We start from the raw sequence: 18,766 nt of genomic DNA, 5'->3' as shown, positions 1-18,766 counted from the left end.
TGGGCTCAGGCAATCCACTCACCTCAGCCTCCCAAAGGAGCGGGATTACAGGCTGAGCCACTGAGCCCGGCTGCATATATATATATTTTTTTGATTCAAATTTTGAGTCTCTGGGTTGCAATTCCCTAAGTCCATTTAAAAGATAACTCTCATGACCAGGTGGCTTATGCCTGAAATCCTAGCATTTAGGGAGGCTGAGGTGGGAGGATTGCTTAAGCAGGAATTAGAGACAGCCTGGGCAGTTTAGTGAGACCTCATCACTACAAAAAAAAAAAAAAATCAGAAAATTAGCTGAGCATGGTGGTATGTACCTGTAGTTCCAGCTAATTGGGTAGCTGAGGCAGAAGGATTGCCTGGGCCCAGGAAGTTGAGGCTGCAGTGAGCTGTGATTGCAGCACTGCACTCCAGCCTAGGTGACAGAGTAAGACACTGACTCAGAAAGCAACAATAAAAGATAACTCTCAAACCCCACCAACAACTGGCATAAGTTCAAGTTTGAATTTTTCAGACACATAAAATAAGTTCTCAATAATCAGAAAAAACCAGCAACAAGCAACATACCCTGCCTTAAAAAAGACCAGCAGAGGTGCAAACACTCCTCACTACAGAGGCAGTGAAAGTGTCATAGTTCAGAAGTCAGGAAGCGGCCGTGGCCCTGGCTGAGCCACCATGGTGGGTTTTGTCTTCCTTCATCCAGCCCCCACTGTGATCAAGAGAATAGATTCACGCAAGGGACAGGAAAGACCTTTCAATAAAAACAAACAATATTCTGTCTTGCTGTCAAGGTTACACCTCGAAATGTATGCAAGGTTAAGAGGAAGGATACAGATGATTTTCAACCTTAAGTCCTGCTGTAACACACATTATTCAGAGTGAGTATTAGGCCGACTTTCAATGCCACACCTCCTTCTTTGCAAAAACGACTTTTTATGATATCACTAAGGGCTCCCAATTCTCATCCATAAAGAAAAATGCCAATGTCTTGGTTTAATCTAGTTGTGCCTTTCTCTCTTGGTGCACTAAGGGGCCCTGGCTTCAAACTCCTAATTCTAACCCATGTGAAAAAGGAACTCTCCCTAAACCAGGCATAGTGGCCAGCTGAGAGAGGCTGAGGAGGGAGGATTGCATACGATCAGGAGTTTGAGGTTATAGTGAGCTATGATTGCACCACTGTATTCCTGCCTAGATAACAGAGCAAGGATTCATCTCTATTTTTAAAAAATTAAAAAATAAAAGAAAGAAGCCAAGTCTAGAGTTTGACAAAGTTACCTTAAGTGACAAGATAATCCTTGAAGGTGATTTTTTTTTTTTTAGTTGGCGTCTCAGTCTGTCACCCAGACTGGAGTGCAGTGACACGCTCCCGGCCACCGCAGCCTCAACCTGCTGGGCTCCAGCGATCCTTCTGCCTCAGCCTTCCAAGTAGCTGGAACTACAGGTGTGCACTACCACACCTGGCTAGAAGGTGATTTCAAGAGGTTCCCTTTCGTTCCAAAGTGAACATGGCAGGCGGAAGAGCCAGCATTGATCACCCGCTTTCTATGTTCTAGCATTTTACTCTGGGACATTTCATTTGGGTCTTACAGCAACTAGGCGAAGCTGGGGTTAATCACAGATACTACTGTATAGACAAGGACGCTGAGGTGCAGAGGGATTAGTTAACTTGCCCAAACTTGTATCCATAGTAGGGGGCCTGGACAAGAGTTAAACTCAGCCGGGTGTGGTGATTCACGCCTGTAATCCCAGCACTTTGGGAGTCCGAGGCGAGAGGATTGCCTGAGTCTAGGAGTTTGAGACCAGCCTGGGCAACTTGGCGAGATCTCGTCTCTACAATAAATCAAAAAATTATCTGGGTGTGGTGGTGCATGCCTGTGGTTCCAACTACTTGGCAGTCTGCGGCGGAAGGACTGCCTGAGACTAGCAGGTCGAGGCTGTGGTGGCCGTGATTGTGCTACTGTACTCCAGCCTGGGTGACAGAATGAGATTCCGACTCAAAAAAAAAAAGCAGTTTCTGAGCTAAGAAAGTATATACACAGAGAGGCTCTTCCTTCACCTCTATTTCCCTGTGCTTGCAGATAGGAACATGTTATATGAGTCAACTCTAAAGATAAAATTGCCAAAGGTAAAGTTAGAAAAGGGAAGGTAAAAAAGAAAATGATTTTCAAGGGGACTTTTAATAGCTTCTTTAAAAACACTGTGATCCCCCTGCAGGGTGGGGAGGAAACCATCCTCTGTATTTCAAGTTTAAATGCATTACTTTTCACACACAAGGTTCTTTTGATCAATTAGACCAGTATATCTTATCCTGTCTTTTTTTTTTTGAGTTGGAGTCTCATTCTGTTGCCCAGACTGGAGTGCAGTGGCCGCTCCCGGACACCGCAGCCTCGACTTGCTGGGCTCCGGCGATTCTTCCGCCTCAGCCTTCCTAGTAGCTGGAACTACAGGCGCGTGCTACCATGCCCGGCTAATTTTTTGATTTATTGTAGAGATGAGGTCTCGCCAAGTTGCCCAGGTGGTTCTTGAACCTGTAGGCTCATGCAATCCACTCACCTCAGCCTCCCAAAGTGCTGGGATTACAGGCTGAGCCACCGAGCCCGGCTATCCTGTCTTTTTGAAGTATTTTTCTGAACTAATTAACTGCTGCCTTTGGTACCATAATCAAAAGGTGCCTACTCTTGAACTGGAAGCTATGCTGGCAGAAAGAGAGAACAGTGGCTACTTAATCCAGTTTTCTGTCAAGTTCAGAGGTCCCCAAGTCAGCAGTGCAGTGTGTTTCTGCTTTAAATATGAGCTTGATATCCTGAGACCCAGCACACAGTGCTGTCTGGTCTTACAGTGTCTGAGAGTCAGGGCCTCCACTCTCTCTGGCTGTTCCCCTTTGCACTGGGGTTCTCAGACAATTTCTCCTTCACACTAGTGCAGTCATGCCCTGGACTTCACTCCCCTGAATAACCTCAGGTGTCTTCCCTTCCATGACACAAGACCATGTTCTCAAGCTGAATATGTTCTTGGGGAACTAAGTCTAGGGAGACCGTAAAAGGCATGCAGAAAACCAGATTGCACTGAAAAGCAAAGGCAGAAAGGGGACTTATCCAAAGACATTTAACTGGCTGGGCGTGGTGGCTCACACCTGTAATTCCAGCACTTTGGGAAGCGAAAATGGGTAGATCGCTTGATGCCAGGAGTTCGAGATCAGCCTGGACAACATAGCAAAACCTGGTCTCTCTCTCTCTCACACACACACAACACACAAATAAGTAAATAAATAAAAAAAATAGCCGGGTATGGTGGAGCTTGCCTGTAGTCCCAGCTATTTGGGAGGCTGAGGGGAAGGATCACCTGAGCCCAGGAGGTGGAGGTGAGCTGTGATTATACCACTGCATGCTAGCCTCGATGACAGAGTGAGACTCTGACTCAAAGAAAGAAAAACAAAAAAAGTCACTTCTTTTTTTTAGAGCACTCCCCCCCCCATCTATCTACTGGCCTAGCACCAAAGGGTTAGTTGATGGGGAAAAAAATAAAGGAGAAAAAAAAGGACTTTCTAGAAACCATTCCTTAATCTGTCAAGTTCTACCAGCAAGGAGTAATGCAAGAGATCAAGGAAGAAGGGTCTGAGCACTGTAACTGACTGCACCGATGAATTCAGATTGCTCAATGCTTGGAAGGCATGGCTATCAGGAGTCTTCCAGATTCAACACTTCTTGCCAGAGTGAGGGACACGGCTCTGAGGGAGACTGCGCTGGGAGCCAGCAGCGACACGGGTCTTTTCATGACCTGACATGCTGCAATGGGCTGGGACACTGCTTACCCAGCAAACAACGCTGCAGCTGAAATTTAATTTCTGTTCTAAGAAAAGAGAGATGCACACTGACAACAGAGGCAGGAATCCTTGCCTAGAGGCCGCCTACCAAATACAGACTTTACACCACTTTATTATCAATGTTTTCCCTTTTCAGAGGGGCGCAGACATCTCCCCAGCGTTATCTCCATGAAGAATGGGAATGCAATAAAAAAATCATAAAAGTATCAGTGGAAAGGAAAAGGGGTCATCTTAGGGTGACTGCATGTCTGAGACAGCTAACTTAGAAGCATTTCTTCTGTTTACTGACCTTCTTTTCACCTGGGATGTTTTCCTTGAAAAGAGCCACACTTTGCGAAAGCACTCAGGAAAAAAAAACTGCCATTTTGAGGGGTGGTACACGAGCAGAAGCGAGGTGGTCTGAGGCACTCACAGCAGGACTCAGAGGGCAAGGGTCCTGACGGTGGTTTGTATACCAAGGTTGTGGGCTGTGCCAGGCATCGTTGAATCCCGTGAGCTTTACCCGGGTCCAAGGAACAAGAATACAGGGTCATCTTGGCCAGCTGCCACCTAGGGGGCTTCAACCCCTCTGACTTGCCCATGGCGGGGTTCCATCTATTTCAAGCTTACCATCTTCAACTTCAGGGAACTCACAGCTTTTAGTTGGAACATTTTTCTTTATGTTAACCTCAGATCTTCTCGTCCTCCTGATCTCAACCACTCCTGTAATCCAGAACATTCTAGCCCTTCGTTCACAAAATGGCCTTTCAACAATGACAAACCTTTCCTGCGCCCGCCATCCCAATTCATTCCTTCAGTCTTTCCTTCCACAAACACTGAAGGGCAAGGATTGGATTCTGTGCCCGTTCCCATCTGTCATCTTCCTCTTCAGGTGGGTCCCTTAATCACTGTGTCCTTTGGCAGTATCCTCTTCTTCCCCCAGTCCACACATACTCTTGAACACTGTCCTGATCTTGAAGTAGTGCAGGATGAGGGCCTCAATATTCTAGACATCTGTCTCCTTCTAGCTATGGGATGCTAGGTGGGTTACTTAGTCTCTTTGTGCTTCCATTTTCTTATCTGCGAAACGAGAGGGTATCACCAGTTCCTACCCAACAAGGATGTCAAGACTAAAAATGTGAACATTCCTAAAGTGGCCACATCCCAGGTGCCTCAGTGATATGTGCTCTTGCTGTGTGACTCTAGGTGTGTGGAGACTGCTGCTAAGCTCTCTTCTTCACTTATCTTTTTTTTCTCCACTTATTGATTTATGCCATTTGAACAGGAAAGAGGAGTGATGTCTGTGTCTGTGATACCTGAGAGACTAAAGTCTGAAGGAATGGGAGAAGTAGCTATGAGCTTGAAGGCTGGACACTCTGACAGTCACCAATGACCCATGAGGGACCACCAGTCAGAAGGGGAGCCACAGAATTCAGCATGGAGATGTCAGGGAGTGACGGAATAGAACGGTCTGTGGAAGGGACTGATGCCCTGGCAACTCTGATTTTTCTTTTCTTTTTCTTTTTTTTTTGAGTTGGAGTCTCACTCTGTCATCCAGGCTGAAGTGCAGTGGCATACTCACTGCCACTGCAGCCTCGACCTGCTGGGCTCCGGCGATCCTTCCGCCTCAGCCTTCCAAGCAGCTGAACTACAGGCATGTGCTACCACGCCTGGCTAAGTTTTTGATTTATTGTAGAGACAAGGGCTCGCCAAGTTGCCCAGGCTGGTTTTGAACCTGTGGGCATAGGCAATCCTCTTGCCTCCACCTCCCAAAGTGCCGGGATAGCAGATGTGAGCCACTATACTCAGCAACTCTGATATTTCTGATGAAAGGCTCGCCATCTACATGTGTTTAAAAATATACTGGAGACTGCAGCAATCCCACTGCTGGGTATACCGGGGTGCCCCAAAAAATCTACACATTTTTTAAGAGATGCTATCTATGTATCACTTTTTGAAGTTGAATTGAACTACAGTAGCAATCTGTAATTGCAGAAGTCAGATGTGACTTGTATTCATCTTCTGTGATTGCTATATATCGAGTATTAAAACTTTAATACAGCTTTTCCCTTTCTTAAAATACGTATATGCTTTTTGGGCACCCTCTGTACATTCAAAATAATCAAAATAGGGCCTTGAAGAGACACTTGTCCAGAGGCTATGAACACGTTTACAAAAGCATTATTTACAATAGCCAAGAGGATGAAGCCAAGGGTCTGTCAACAGATGAAGAGATACACAGCAGGTGGAATATCCACACGATGGACAATTACCCAGCTTTAAAAAAGAAAGAAATCCTGACACAGACTATACCATGCTCGGACATTATGCTAAGTGGAATAAGTCAGGCACCAAAAGAGGAAAACTGTATGATTCCACTTATTCCACTGTGTCTACGGTAGTCAACTTCATAGTCACAGAAGGCAGAATGATGGCTGTCACGGGTTGTCAGTTTTGCAAGATAAAAAGAGTTCTGAGGTTGGGCACAATGGCTCATGCCTGTAATTCCAGAACTTTGGGAGGCCAAGGCAGAAGGATCGCTTGAGCCCAGAAGTTTGAGAGAACAGCCTGGGCAACACAGTGAGACCCTATCTCTATTTACAAAAAAGAGAAAGAGATCTGAAGATTGGTTGCACAACAATGTGAATGTACTTACCACTACTGAACCGTGCACTTAAAAATGGTTAAGATGGCCGGGCTTGGTGGCTCAGCCTGTAATCCTGCGCTTTGGGAGGCTGAGGTGAGTGGATTGCCTGAGCCCGCGGGATAGGGACCTGCCTGGGCAACTTGGTGAGACCTAATCTCTACAATAAATCAAAAAATTAGCCAGGCGTGGTAGCACACGCTTGTAGTTCCAGCTACTTGGAAGGCTGAGGCGGAAGGGTCGCCAGAGCCCAGTAGGTCGAGGCTGCGGTGGCCGTGAGCATGCCACTGCACTCCAGTCTGGGCGACAGAGACTCCAACTCAAAAAAAAAAAAATGGTTAAGATGGTACATTTTATGTTATGAGTATTTTATCACAGTGAGAAAACACACACACACGCACGCATGTGCGCAGAAGTGCAATAAAACCACAATAAGGGAAAAGAATGGTAACAAAAACAGAGAAAATCCTTCCCATGATTTCACAAGTCTCATGAAACTGCTCCGAAGTCTTGTTCTTGGGAGACCCCGTGAAGTGTCAGCTGTTGAGCCTTGTTCTCTAAAGCACCACTTCACGTGGGCCTGCAATCTGGAGGCATAGACCGCAAGACCGCAGGCTTGGGAGCAAGGATCTGGGGTCTGCGCTTGGCGAGGTGACCTTGCCAGATGGCTTCGCCTCATCCATCTTTAGTTCTCTTATCTGCAGGGATGTTACGACAACAGGGATGTTGTGACAATCCTCATCTGCAGGATGTTGTGCCCATATTAAGGCGCAAGGAACGTGAGTCAGAGCCACAGTTTCCAGATCCTACCTCGACGTCATACAGGAACCGGAACCGGCTTCTTTTGCTGGCTGCCGCCCTCACAGCCCGAGCCAAGTCCACCGAGCCTTTTCCACCAATGGACCAGTGGTAGCAGGGGACCGCGTCAAAGGCTCCAGCCCGCTTTGCCAGCTCACACACCAAGTCGATCTCAGCGCGGGTGTCAGTCCTGAAGATGAAAGTGCTTGTGGTTTTGCATCTGCGTTCATTTAGCAGTGTTTTTAAAGAAAGATTAACTGTTTATACAGAAGTTCGCTTCCTAACGCTGCATACATTTTAAACATCAAAAGTGGTCGCATTGTGTTAGATAAATCAGGCTTAAAGAAAAGTCTGGAAAAAAGTTCTTTCCAGCTAGACTCAAATATTTCAAGTTGTTAAGGGTTTTATCGAGAAAATTCTGTAACATATCTCTTTGATCATTCACAGTCTTTCAGACAGAAATGCTGGGTGTAATTTAAAACAAAAAAGCCAGTGAAATTGTAATTTGCTATATAGATTTCACTTCCCTAATAAGATTTTGAGAATGCCTCTGCTCAAAGAAACCAAACCAAAGCAACCATCAGAACTGAGTACTTCTGTATACTTTTAGATGAAGCCGAGAAGCACCACATACCCTCAAGACACAAACAGAGTTCCCAGGGTGGCCGAGCCATACGACCACATTTGAAGGATCTTTGACTTACTTGAAGACATTCAGGGCAACCACGACGGGAACCCCAAAGAGCTGAGCAATCTGAATTTGCTTCTGGAGGTTACAGCAGCCGTCTGCCACCAGCTGGATGTTCTGTAAAAAACGAAACAAAACAAAAACAAAAAACAGGCCCCTGTGTGTTATATGCCATCAAACATGCCATGCTACACCGGCAGTGCCCTCTGGGCAGGTTTTGCCTATATCTTCCCTCCTTTTTTCCTCCAAGAAAGACATCTGCAAGATACAGAGATTCGTTTTCAAAATAATTTTTAAAGGACCCAGGTGTGATGGCTCACGCCCAGCACTTTGGGAGGCCAAGGTGAGAGGATTGCTAGAGGTGGGAGGTCAAGACTAGCCTGGACAAGAGAGTGAGACCTTGTCTCTACAAAATAAAATAAAATAAAATAAATCAGCCAGGCGTGGTGGCGGCACTCTAGTCTGGGGGCACAAAATGAGACCCCAACTCAAAAAATAAACAATATCTAAAATGATTCCAGGTCCAGTGACCTATTTGGGTCTTGTGTCTGCAGCTTTCTCGGCTGCTGAGGGACTGCTGGGTCCTGGTAACATGCCCACACTCTCCAGGCTGGGAGACCACGGGCACAAGACCCCAGGAGGGTGAGGTGCCCTATCCAGACACTCCCAGCTCAGGTTCCTGGCGCCATCTGTAGGAGCTAAAAGGTACTGCTGCCAGTAAATCAAATTTTCCAAAAAGGAGCAGTCCATTGTACATCTTCCACCCCAAAAGAATACACAGGTGTAAGCTTGTGAGCCTCTTATTTGTTTCTGTCCTGGAGACTTTGAGTGCCTGCTATGACGAATGCCCCGGGGATGGGAAACAGTAGACAAAACCTATCACCCTCTTTTCTTGAGATTTGAATTGAGTTTTAAAGAGTTAATTGAAAGGATTTTACCCCTTTGGCTCACCTATTTCCTCTTGGATTCTTAGAAGCATCCTTTTCTTTTTTTTTTTCTTCTTGAGTTGGAGTCTCACTCTGTTGCCCAGACTGGAGTACAGTGGCATGCTCACAGCTACCGCAGCCTTGACCTGCTGGGCTCTGGCAATCCTTTCGCCTCAGCTTTCCAAGGAGCCGGAACTACAGGTACGCGCTACCACGCCTGACTAATTTTTGATTTATTGTAGAGACAAGGTCTCGCCAAGTTGCTTGGGCAGGTCTCGAATCCGCAGGCTTAGGCAATCCACTTGCCTTGGCCACCCAAAGTGCTGGGATTACAGGATGAGCCACCGAGCCCGGCCCAGAAGCATCCTTCTCTAAGAACATTTTGATTCACCTAGGACATGGTGACTTTCTCTCCTCTCAGTGGAAGAGGCCTTGAGGATATTAGAAATCCTTTGAAAAGAAGTTAGCCAGGCATGGTGGCTCATGCCTGTGATCCCAGCACTTTGGGAGGTGGAAGCAAGAGGACTGTCTGAGCCCAGGGGTTCACAACCAACCTAGGCAACTTGGAGAGACCTCGTCTCTACAATAAATCTAAAAATTAGCTGGGTGTGGTGGCACACACCTGTGGTTCCAGCTACTTGGAAGGCTGAGACAGAAGGATCGCCTGAGCCCAGCAGGCTGAGGCTGTGGTGACCGTGAGCGTACCACTGTCCTCCAGTCTGGGGCAACAGAATGAGACTATGACTCAAAAAAACCCCAAGAAGTTAGCTTTGTGACAAAATTGTTCTTTGATAGAATGTGGGAGCAACATAAAGTATTTTCAGATGGGTATTTCCAGAAATAGTGTAGAGTAAAACACTGGGTGTACCTCTCAATTAGAGCAACTAAAATGCTAAATAAAAACCCAAAACATTCAGCTTTGGTGGAAGACTTGTTCACTGCAAGCTGATAAACTGGACCTGCGTGATTCTTCATTTAAGTTTCTCTTACCTCCTCAGTGTATTCTTTCTTAAGAGGGACACCAGCGGTTACCTGAAACAAGAAGACACAAAAATGAAGAATAATACCACAAAGATGCCTGCTCCAATTGAAAAAGATTTGAAAGAAAAACAACACAACTCATGATCCCTTTTTGGACAGGCAGCCCTCTATTTTGTGCTTTTAAACTGATAGCTGGTAGCTGACAGCGTTAGCTGAACCTAAAGTCTTGAGGGAAAGACTTCAGAAAACTGATGCCCCCACTCCAACTAGATCTCAACACAACCAGAATTTTTCATAGTGTGACCTCAGATCAGTAATGCTTAAAAACTCCCCAGATGGGCCAGGCATGGTGTTCCACATCTTCAATCTTAGCATTTTGGAAGGCCTCGGCAGGAGGATTCCTGAGCCCAGGAGTTTGCGACCTTATATACAAAAATAAAAAATCAAAAAAATTAGCTGAGCATAGTGGTATGTGCCTCTAGTCCCAGCCAGTAGAGGTTTCTGTGAGGGTGAGCCGTGATTGTGTTGCTGTGATTCAGCCTGGGTGACAGAGTGAGACCCCAACTCAAAGAAAAAAAAAAGGAAGCATTGCTAAGCTTGTATGCTGGCACACATGCAAAGTTCTGCAGAAAACAAGACCCAAGCAGAAGCAGGAAGAATAGGCTATAAGCAAATATCAAGAATAGAAAAAAATTGACAAAATTAAAAATAAGTTCTTTAAATGAGTAACAACAACAAAAAAAGGGGAATGAAAATGATTGTATGTAATCCCACGCCTTTGGGAGGATGAGGTGAGTGGATTGCCTGAGTCCGCGGGTTCAAGACCCGCCTGGGCATCTTGGTAAGCCCTCATCTCTACAATAAATCAAAAATTAGCCAGATCCAGGCTCGGTGGCTCAGCCTGTAATCCTGTGCCTTTGGGATGCTGAGGTGAGTGAATTGCCTGAGTCCGCGGGTTCGAGACCCGCCTGGGCAACTTGGCGAGACCTCATCTCTACAATCAATCAAAAAATTAGCCGGGCGTGGCAGTGCGCGCCTGTAGTTCCAGCTACTTGGAAGGCTGGGGCGGAAGGATCGCTGGAGCCCAGCAGGTCAAGGCTGCGGTGGCCGGGAGCGGCCACTGCACTCCAGTCTGGGCGACAGAGTGACACTCCAACTCAAAAAAAAAAACAAAAACAAAAACAAAAAAACTCATTTAAGACTGGAGATGGCGTTTTACACCTGCAATCCCAACACTTTGGGAGGCAGAGGTGGGAGGATTTATTTTTCTTTCTTTTCTTCTTCTTCTTTTTTCTTAAAGAGAGATGGTCTTCCTTTGTTGCCCAGGCTGGAGTGCAGTGGCATATTGGTGGTTCAGTGCAGCCTCGACCTTCTGGCCTCAATTGATGCTCCCACCTCTGTCTCCCAAGTAGCTGGGGACTACAGCTATATGCCACCACACTAGGCTAAAGAAGCAGGAGAACTGCTTGAGGCCAGGTGTTTAAGACCAGTCTGGGTAACATAGCAAGACCCTGTCTCTACAAAAATAAAATAAAAAAATTAGTGGTGCAGGCTGACATGCTTGTAGTCCTAGCTACTCAGGAGGCTATGGTAGGAGGACCACATGAGTCCAAGAAGTAGAGGCTGCAGTAAGCCATGATTGGGTCATTGCACTCTAGCCTGGGCAACATAGTGGGATAGCAAAACATTAGGAATCCAATGAGCAGAATCCACTTTCATGAAAAAGGTAATCTATGCCCAAGTTAGGTTTATTATAAGGATGTAAGTCTCATTTAATACCTGGAAGTCATATACAATTTATAACATTAATAAAGGGAAAAACAATATCGTCACCTCAATAGATGAAGAAAATTCAAAATCCCACTCAGTGTAAGAACTTGGTAAATTAGGAACAAAAGGAAATTTCCTTGCTTATAAAAAGAAGACACTAAAAATCTACAAGAAACATCATATTTAATGATGAACTGTGAAAAGCATTTCCTTTAAGATCAGGAACAAGAAAAGAATGCCTCTTATTATTACTCCTGTTCAACACTGCTTCGCAACTAGGAAGACCTGGTCAGTGACAAGAAAAAAGTACAACAATTGGAAAAGATGTAGCAAATGATCATTATTTTCAGATATGACAGACTGTCCACAAAGAACTCTCCAGAGTATCTATAGCTTAATTAGTATAATCAATAAGAGAATTTAGATAGGCCATTGGATATAAAAGCAATATGTAAGAATAAAAACAATCTGTTCAGTTATTTAAAAATATAAAGAACAAAGAAACAAATCTATAAGAAGATGAACAAACCCTTTATGGAATAAACAATGAGTGTTTATTAAAACATATTTAAGAAGACCTAAATCAGTCGGGCTCGGTGGCTTAGCCTGTAAACCCAGCGCCTAGGAGGCTGAGGTGAGTGGATTGCCTGAGCCCGCAGGTTCGAGACCCGCCTGGGCAACTTGGTGAGACCTCATCTCTACAATAAATCAAAACAAAAAGTTAGCTGGGCGTGGTAGCACGCACCTGTAGACACAAGTACTTGGAAGGCTGAGGCGGAAGGATCGCCGGAGCCCAGCAGGTTGAGGCTGTGGTGACCAGAAGCATGCTACTGCACTCCAGTCTGGGTGACAGAGTGAGATGCCAACTCAAAAAAATAAATAAATAAAAAAGAAGACTTAAATTGTCTGGGCGTGGTGGCTCAGCCTGCAATCCCAGCACTTTGGGAGGCCGAGGCGAGTGAATTGCCTGAGCCTCCGGGTTCGAGACTCACCCGGGCAACTTGGTGAGACCTAGTCTCAACAATAAATAAAAAATTAGCCGGGCGTGGTAGCATGCACCTGTACTTCCGGCTACTTAGAAGGCTGGGGGTAGGATCACTGGAGCCCAGTAGGGCGAGGCTGTAGTGACTGGGAGCGTGTCACTGCACTCTAGTCTGGGCGACAGGGTGAGACTCCAACTCAAAAACAAAAAAAAAAGGACCTAAATCAATGAAGAGATACAATGTTCTCAGAGAGAGTTGCCAAATCTCCCCAAATCATCTATATACTTAATGCTATTCCAGTAAATAATCTTAATTTTTTTTCTGAGTTGGAGTCTCACTCTGTCGCCTAGGTTCAGTGCAGTGGCATGCTCATGGTCACTGCAGTCTCGACCCACTGGGCTCGAGGATCCTTCTGTCTCAGCCTTCCAAGTAGCTGGAACTATAGGCATGTGCCTGGCTAATTTTTTGATTTATTGTAGAGATGAGGTTCCACCAAGTTGCCCAAGCTAGTCTCAAACCCGTGGGCTCTGGCCATTCTCTCACCTGTCTCCCAAAGTGCTGGGATTATAGGCGTGAGCCACCATGCCCGGCCCCCAATAAATAATCTTTAAAAGATTCTTTGTAGAACTTGATAAGCTAATTCTAAAGTACAGTTACACGGGGAAGTTGAAAGGGTCAATAAACCAGACACTCACGAAGAAATAGAGCGAAATGGAAGAGCTTGCCCTATAAGGTGTAAGCATAGATGCTGTTACATAGAAATAGACAAGGACAATTGAAGGGAGATCCCAGAAAGAGACCTATACATGCATGGAGAATTTTTTGTAGGGATAAGGTCTCGCTATGTTGCCCAGGCTGGTCTCCAACTCCTGGGCTCAAGCAATTCTCTTCTCTCGACCTCCCAAATCTCCCAAAGTGCTGGGATTATAGGCTGAGCCACCGAGCCGGTCCTGGAAAACATTTCCTTTATGATGTCTGTAATTTCTATACATATTAAAATAGGTAAACAGCAACAGTCTTCAAAAATGTTAAAATAGAATTTGTGTTTTCCAAGCAAAGCTCACTTAGAAACAATCCAGTGTTATAACAGAGTTATGAGGTAAAATCATAATAAACAGAAAGATAAGGAGATGAGCTGTGGATGAAAACTGAGGAGCTGCAGCATCAGTGAACCGGAAAACTATCCGTACAAACATTAAAAAACCTCGGCCATCACAGAAGCAGTCAAACCCTCAGGCTCTTCCTTCAGGGACGAGATACTTTACCCTCCCGTGGCCAATGTGGTTATGTAACTGTGGTCTGAGCATCACATGTGGATCTTAAGACTCAAAAGGGGTTTGTTCTGCTCCTTTCCAAAGTACTGTTTAGAAATACTGGGCATTGGGGGATGGGGAGGTGGGATTGACAGTAGTGGATATCTGCCTGGGGAAGGGGGGGCACACCTCATCAGTAAGGGTACCAGTACGGTGAATATTCATATATCTAGCCCTGAATTGTACCCCAAAATTTTAAATAAAAATTAAAAGAGGAAAAAAACACTCTTAAAAAAAGAAATACTGGGTGTTACTGTTTACTTGAACTTGCTAAACTCAAAGTGTCCATGGTGATGCTTGCAAAAAAAAAAAGGCGACTTTTAGAAAGAAGACATGCAGCCGGGCTTGGTGGCTCAGCCTGTAATCCCACGCCTTGGGAGGCTGAGGTGAGTGAATTGCCTGAGCCCGCGGGTTCGAGACCCACCTGGGCAACTTGGCGAGACCTCATCTTTACAATAAATCAAAATGAGCCGGTCATGGTAGCGCGCGCCTGTAGTTCCAGCTACTTGGGAGGCTGAGTTGGAAGGATCGCCAGAGCCCAGCAGGTCGAGGCTGCGGTGGCCGGGAGCGGCCACTATACTCCAGTCTGGGTGACAGAGTGAGACTCCAACTCAAAAAAAAAAAGAAGACATGCTAGAAGAGTATATTCAAGAAGCAGGCGGGAATGCTTCCAATGCTAACTTCTGCAATATCTTCATTAAAAACTTTTTTACTAGATAGGCAGTCTGGGCACTCACACTCGGGCCGCCTCCGTGCATCTTCAGGGCTCGCACCGTCGCCACCAACACCACCACGTTGGGCACCAAGCCGGAAGCTCGGCACTTGATGTTGAAGAATTTCTCCATTCCGATGTCAGCACCAAAGCCAGCTTCAGTCACTGTGGGGAGGCAATTTGGAAGTATGCTATTATCTTCTCAAAACAAAAGGAGGTTTTGGCAATCATTACAATTCAAGCTCAAAGGGTAGCTTAAATCCATTTTGTTTACCTATGCGAAGGTACACTTGTTTCCTCTCTCTCCCTCTCTCTCTCTCTGTCTCTCCCTCTCCCTCTTTTGAGATGGGATCTCAGGATCTTGCTATGTTGCCCAGGCTAGTCTCAAACTCCTGAGCTCATGCGACCCTCCCAATTTAGCCTCCAATTAGCTGGTATTATGGGTGTAAGCCACCACTCCTGACAGCTTTTCTTCTCTTTTCTTTTTTTGAGTCAGAGTCTCTCTGTTGCCCAAGCTGGAGTGCAGTAGCACACTCACAGTCACTGCAGCCTCGACCTGTCGGGCTCAAGTGATCCTTCCCCCTCACCCTTCCAAATAGCTGGAACTACAGGTGCATGCCACCATGCCGGGCTAATGTTTTTATTTATTTATTTATTTTTGAGTTGGAGTCTCACTCGGCCGCCCAGACTGGAGTGCAGTGGCCGCTCCCGATCCCGGCCACCGCAGCCTCGACCTGCTGGGCTCCGGCGATTGCTGGGGTCCGGCGATCCTTCCGCCTCAGCCTTCCGAGTAGCTGGAACTACAGGTGCATGCCACCATGCCGGGCTAATGTTTTTATTTATTTATTTATTTTTGAGTTGGAGTCTCACTCGGCCGCCCAGACTGGAGTGCAGTGGCCGCTCCCGATCCCGGCCACCGCAGCCTCGACCTGCTGGGCTCCGGCGATTGCTGGGGTCCGGCGATCCTTCCGCCTCAGCCTTCCGAGTAGCTGGAACTACAGGTGCATGCCACCATGCCGGGCTAATGTTTTTATTTATTTATTTATTTTTGAGTTGGAGTCTCACTCGGCCGCCCAGACTGGAGTGCAGTGGCCGCTCCCGATCCCGGCCACCGCAGCCTCGACCTGCTGGGCTCCGGCGATTGCTGGGGTCCGGCGATCCTTCCGCCTCAGCCTTCCGAGTAGCTGGAACTACAGGTGCATGCCACCATGCCGGGCTAATGTTTTTATTTATTTATTTATTTTTGAGTTGGAGTCTCACTCGGCCGCCCAGACTGGAGTGCAGTGGCCGCTCCCGATCCCGGCCACCGCAGCCTCGACCTGCTGGGCTCCGGCGATTGCTGGGGTCCGGCGATCCTTCCGCCTCAGCCTTCCGAGTAGCTGGAACTACAGGTGCATGCCACCATGCCGGGCTAATGTTTTTATTTATTTATTTATTTTTGAGTTGGAGTCTCACTCGGCCGCCCAGACTGGAGTGCAGTGGCCGCTCCCGATCCCGGCCACCGCAGCCTCGACCTGCTGGGCTCCGGCGATTGCTGGGGTCCGGCGATCCTTCCGCCTCAGCCTTCCGAGTAGCTGGAACTACAGGTGCATGCCACCATGCCGGGCTAATGTTTTTATTTATTTATTTATTTTTGAGTTGGAGTCTCACTCGGCCGCCCAGACTGGAGTGCAGTGGCCGCTCCCGATCCCGGCCACCGCAGCCTCGACCTGCTGGGCTCCGGCGATTGCTGGGGTCCGGCGATCCTTCCGCCTCAGCCTTCCGAGTAGCTGGAACTACAGGTGCATGCCACCATGCCGGGCTAATGTTTTTATTTATTTATTTATTTTTGAGTTGGAGTCTCACTCGGCCGCCCAGACTGGAGTGCAGTGGCCGCTCCCGATCCCGGCCACCGCAGCCTCGACCTGCTGGGCTCCGGCGATTGCTGGGGTCCGGCGATCCTTCCGCCTCAGCCTTCCGAGTAGCCGGAATTACAAGCGCGCGCTACCACGCCCGGCTGATTTTTTGATTTATTGTGGAGATGAGGTCTCGCTGCCCAGGCGGGTCTCGAACCCGCGGGTTCAGGCAATCCACTCACCTCAGCCTCCCAAAGGCGCGGGATTACAGGCTGAGCCACCGAGCCTGGCTTGTTTTGATTTATTATAGAGACAAGGTCTCACCAGGTTGCTTAGGCTGGTCTTGAACCACTGGGCTCAGGCAATCCTCTTGCCTCCACCTCCCAAAGTGCTGGGATTACAGGCATGAGCCACCGTGCCTGATGCAGTTTTTCTTTGTAAAATGGGATTTCAACTTTGCAATCAGGTTCCAAATTGTATCAAAGGACAATGATACCATGATGACAATAGAAGATTCTTTTCTTAATGTTTATATTCAGATTTATTTTAGTGCCACCTGGTCATTTCTGTTGGCTGGCAAAATTCAAGTTACTTAAGTGGTATAAGCATGTTGATCATTAGATTTGATACAAGACAGCACCTTGATTTGAGAATCACAAAAAATATTCATAGCCGGCCCCTCCCCCAACTGCTAGAGATGTTACAACGGCAAGCAAGGAGGTAGCAGAGAGAATATTGACATTGCCTCCCAAGACAATGCTACACAATGGGTCAGTAGCATCTTCTTCATGCACAAAGAAGAGATCTATGACTTGCATCAGCATCAACTGAGAGCTTCTTAGAAAAGTAGACTCTGGGTCCACCCACAGACCTAATGAATCAGAACTCAAGTTCAACAAGATCCCCAGGTGAGATGAATGGATGTCCGTTACAACATGGGATGCACGCTATCCCAGCAAAGAACTACTTCTAATGCAATAAAAAGGAAATCCTCATGAAATATGCAACTGACAATACAACCAAGATCCTAACTTACAGTATAGAGAGGAACTGGCAGTCAGAAATCTTACTGAGGGCCGGGCTCAGTGGCTCAGCCTGTAATCCCAGCACTTTGGGAGGCTGAGGGGAGTGGATTGCCTGAGCCTGCAGGTTCAAAACCAGCCTGGGCAATTGGCAGGACCTTGTCTCTACAATAACTAAAAAATTAATCGGGCATGGTAGCACGCGCCTGTAGTTCCAGCTGGTTGGAAGGCTGAGGCGGAAGGATCGCCGGAGCCCAGCAAGTCGACACTGGGGGCCTGTGAGCGTGCCACTGCACTCTAGCCTGGGCAACGGAGTGAGACGCCAACTCCAAAAAAAAAAAAAAAACTTACTGAGAAATCACAAACATTTGAAATAATCCGTTTTCTTGCTGTACCACAAACTTTCAAAATTTATGATTATAAGTGGCAGCTTATAATTTTATTAAGCTGATGTACCAACATTTACAAAACTGCTCCCCCTGTTATTGGACATCTGGGCTATCTCCAATATAAACAAAGCTACATTGAAAATATCTGTGCATATGTGTTTGAATCTCTTTCAAATTATGTTCTTGGAAAAAATTCCCAGGGGTGAGGTAATGGGGCCAGAGGATATAAAAAATTTTTATGACCATTGATATGCTTTTGACACATTAAAAAAAGTCCTTTAAAAAATGCGATTTGGATGACTATAGCTACAAGTCATTTTATTCTTTATTATATTTTCTTTGAACAAAGTATGTAGCAAAACAATTTTAAAAAGCCAAAGACATTAATTTTATATAGTATTTGGGACAAATCTCATGATTAGTAGCAGTCAAAACCAGAGAAGATTGCTTTACGATAATAATTCTATTTTTTTTTTTTTTGAGTCGGGGTTCTCTATCACCAAGGCTGAAGTGCAGGGGCACAATCACGGCTTACCTCAGCCTCCACACCTGAGCTCAGGCTGTCCTTCCACCTCAGCCTCCCGTGAAGCTGGGACTGGTGTGTGCCACCAAGCCAGGTTAATTTTTTTTGAGAGACAAGGTCTTGCTATGTTGCCCAGACTGGTCTTGAACTCCTGGACTCCATAAATCCTTCTACCTCGGCCTCTCAAAATGCTAGGATTGCAGGTATGAACCACAGCACCCACCACAGTTACAATTCTTATCTCAGTGGTACCACAGGTGAAGCAAATGTTAACTTTAGAATGTAGGTAGCTAGCCAGGCTTGGTGGCTCAGCCTGTAATCCCACACATTTGGGAGGCTGAGGTGAGTGGATTGCCTGAGCCCACGGGTTCAAGACCTGCCTGGGC

General features: G+C 46.5%; 1 protein-coding gene across 1 annotated transcript in view; it reads right to left on the bottom strand.

Annotated features, from left to right (window-relative positions):
• The window catches only part of LOC103269896 (monofunctional C1-tetrahydrofolate synthase, mitochondrial), a 121,454-nt gene that overhangs the window by 100,252 nt on the left and 2,436 nt on the right, over window positions 1-18,766 (bottom strand). Inside the window, exons 2-5 of the mRNA XM_008067456.1 lie at window positions 14,637-14,776; window positions 9,843-9,884; window positions 7,943-8,043; window positions 7,251-7,428 (exon numbers count right to left, since the gene is read on the bottom strand). Of these exons, the coding sequence (XP_008065647.1) occupies window positions 7,251-7,428; window positions 7,943-8,043; window positions 9,843-9,884; window positions 14,637-14,776 (461 nt within the window). The remainder of the gene's footprint in view (window positions 1-7,250; window positions 7,429-7,942; window positions 8,044-9,842; window positions 9,885-14,636; window positions 14,777-18,766) is intronic.

Source organism: Carlito syrichta, unplaced genomic scaffold, assembly GCF_000164805.1.
Source record: "Carlito syrichta isolate Samal-C Ts95f unplaced genomic scaffold, Tarsius_syrichta-2.0.1 Scaffold106724, whole genome shotgun sequence".
NCBI lineage: Eukaryota > Metazoa > Chordata > Mammalia > Primates > Tarsiidae > Carlito > Carlito syrichta.
Note: the sequence above shows the minus strand (reverse complement) of the source record. Positions and strands in the feature narration are given on the sequence as shown.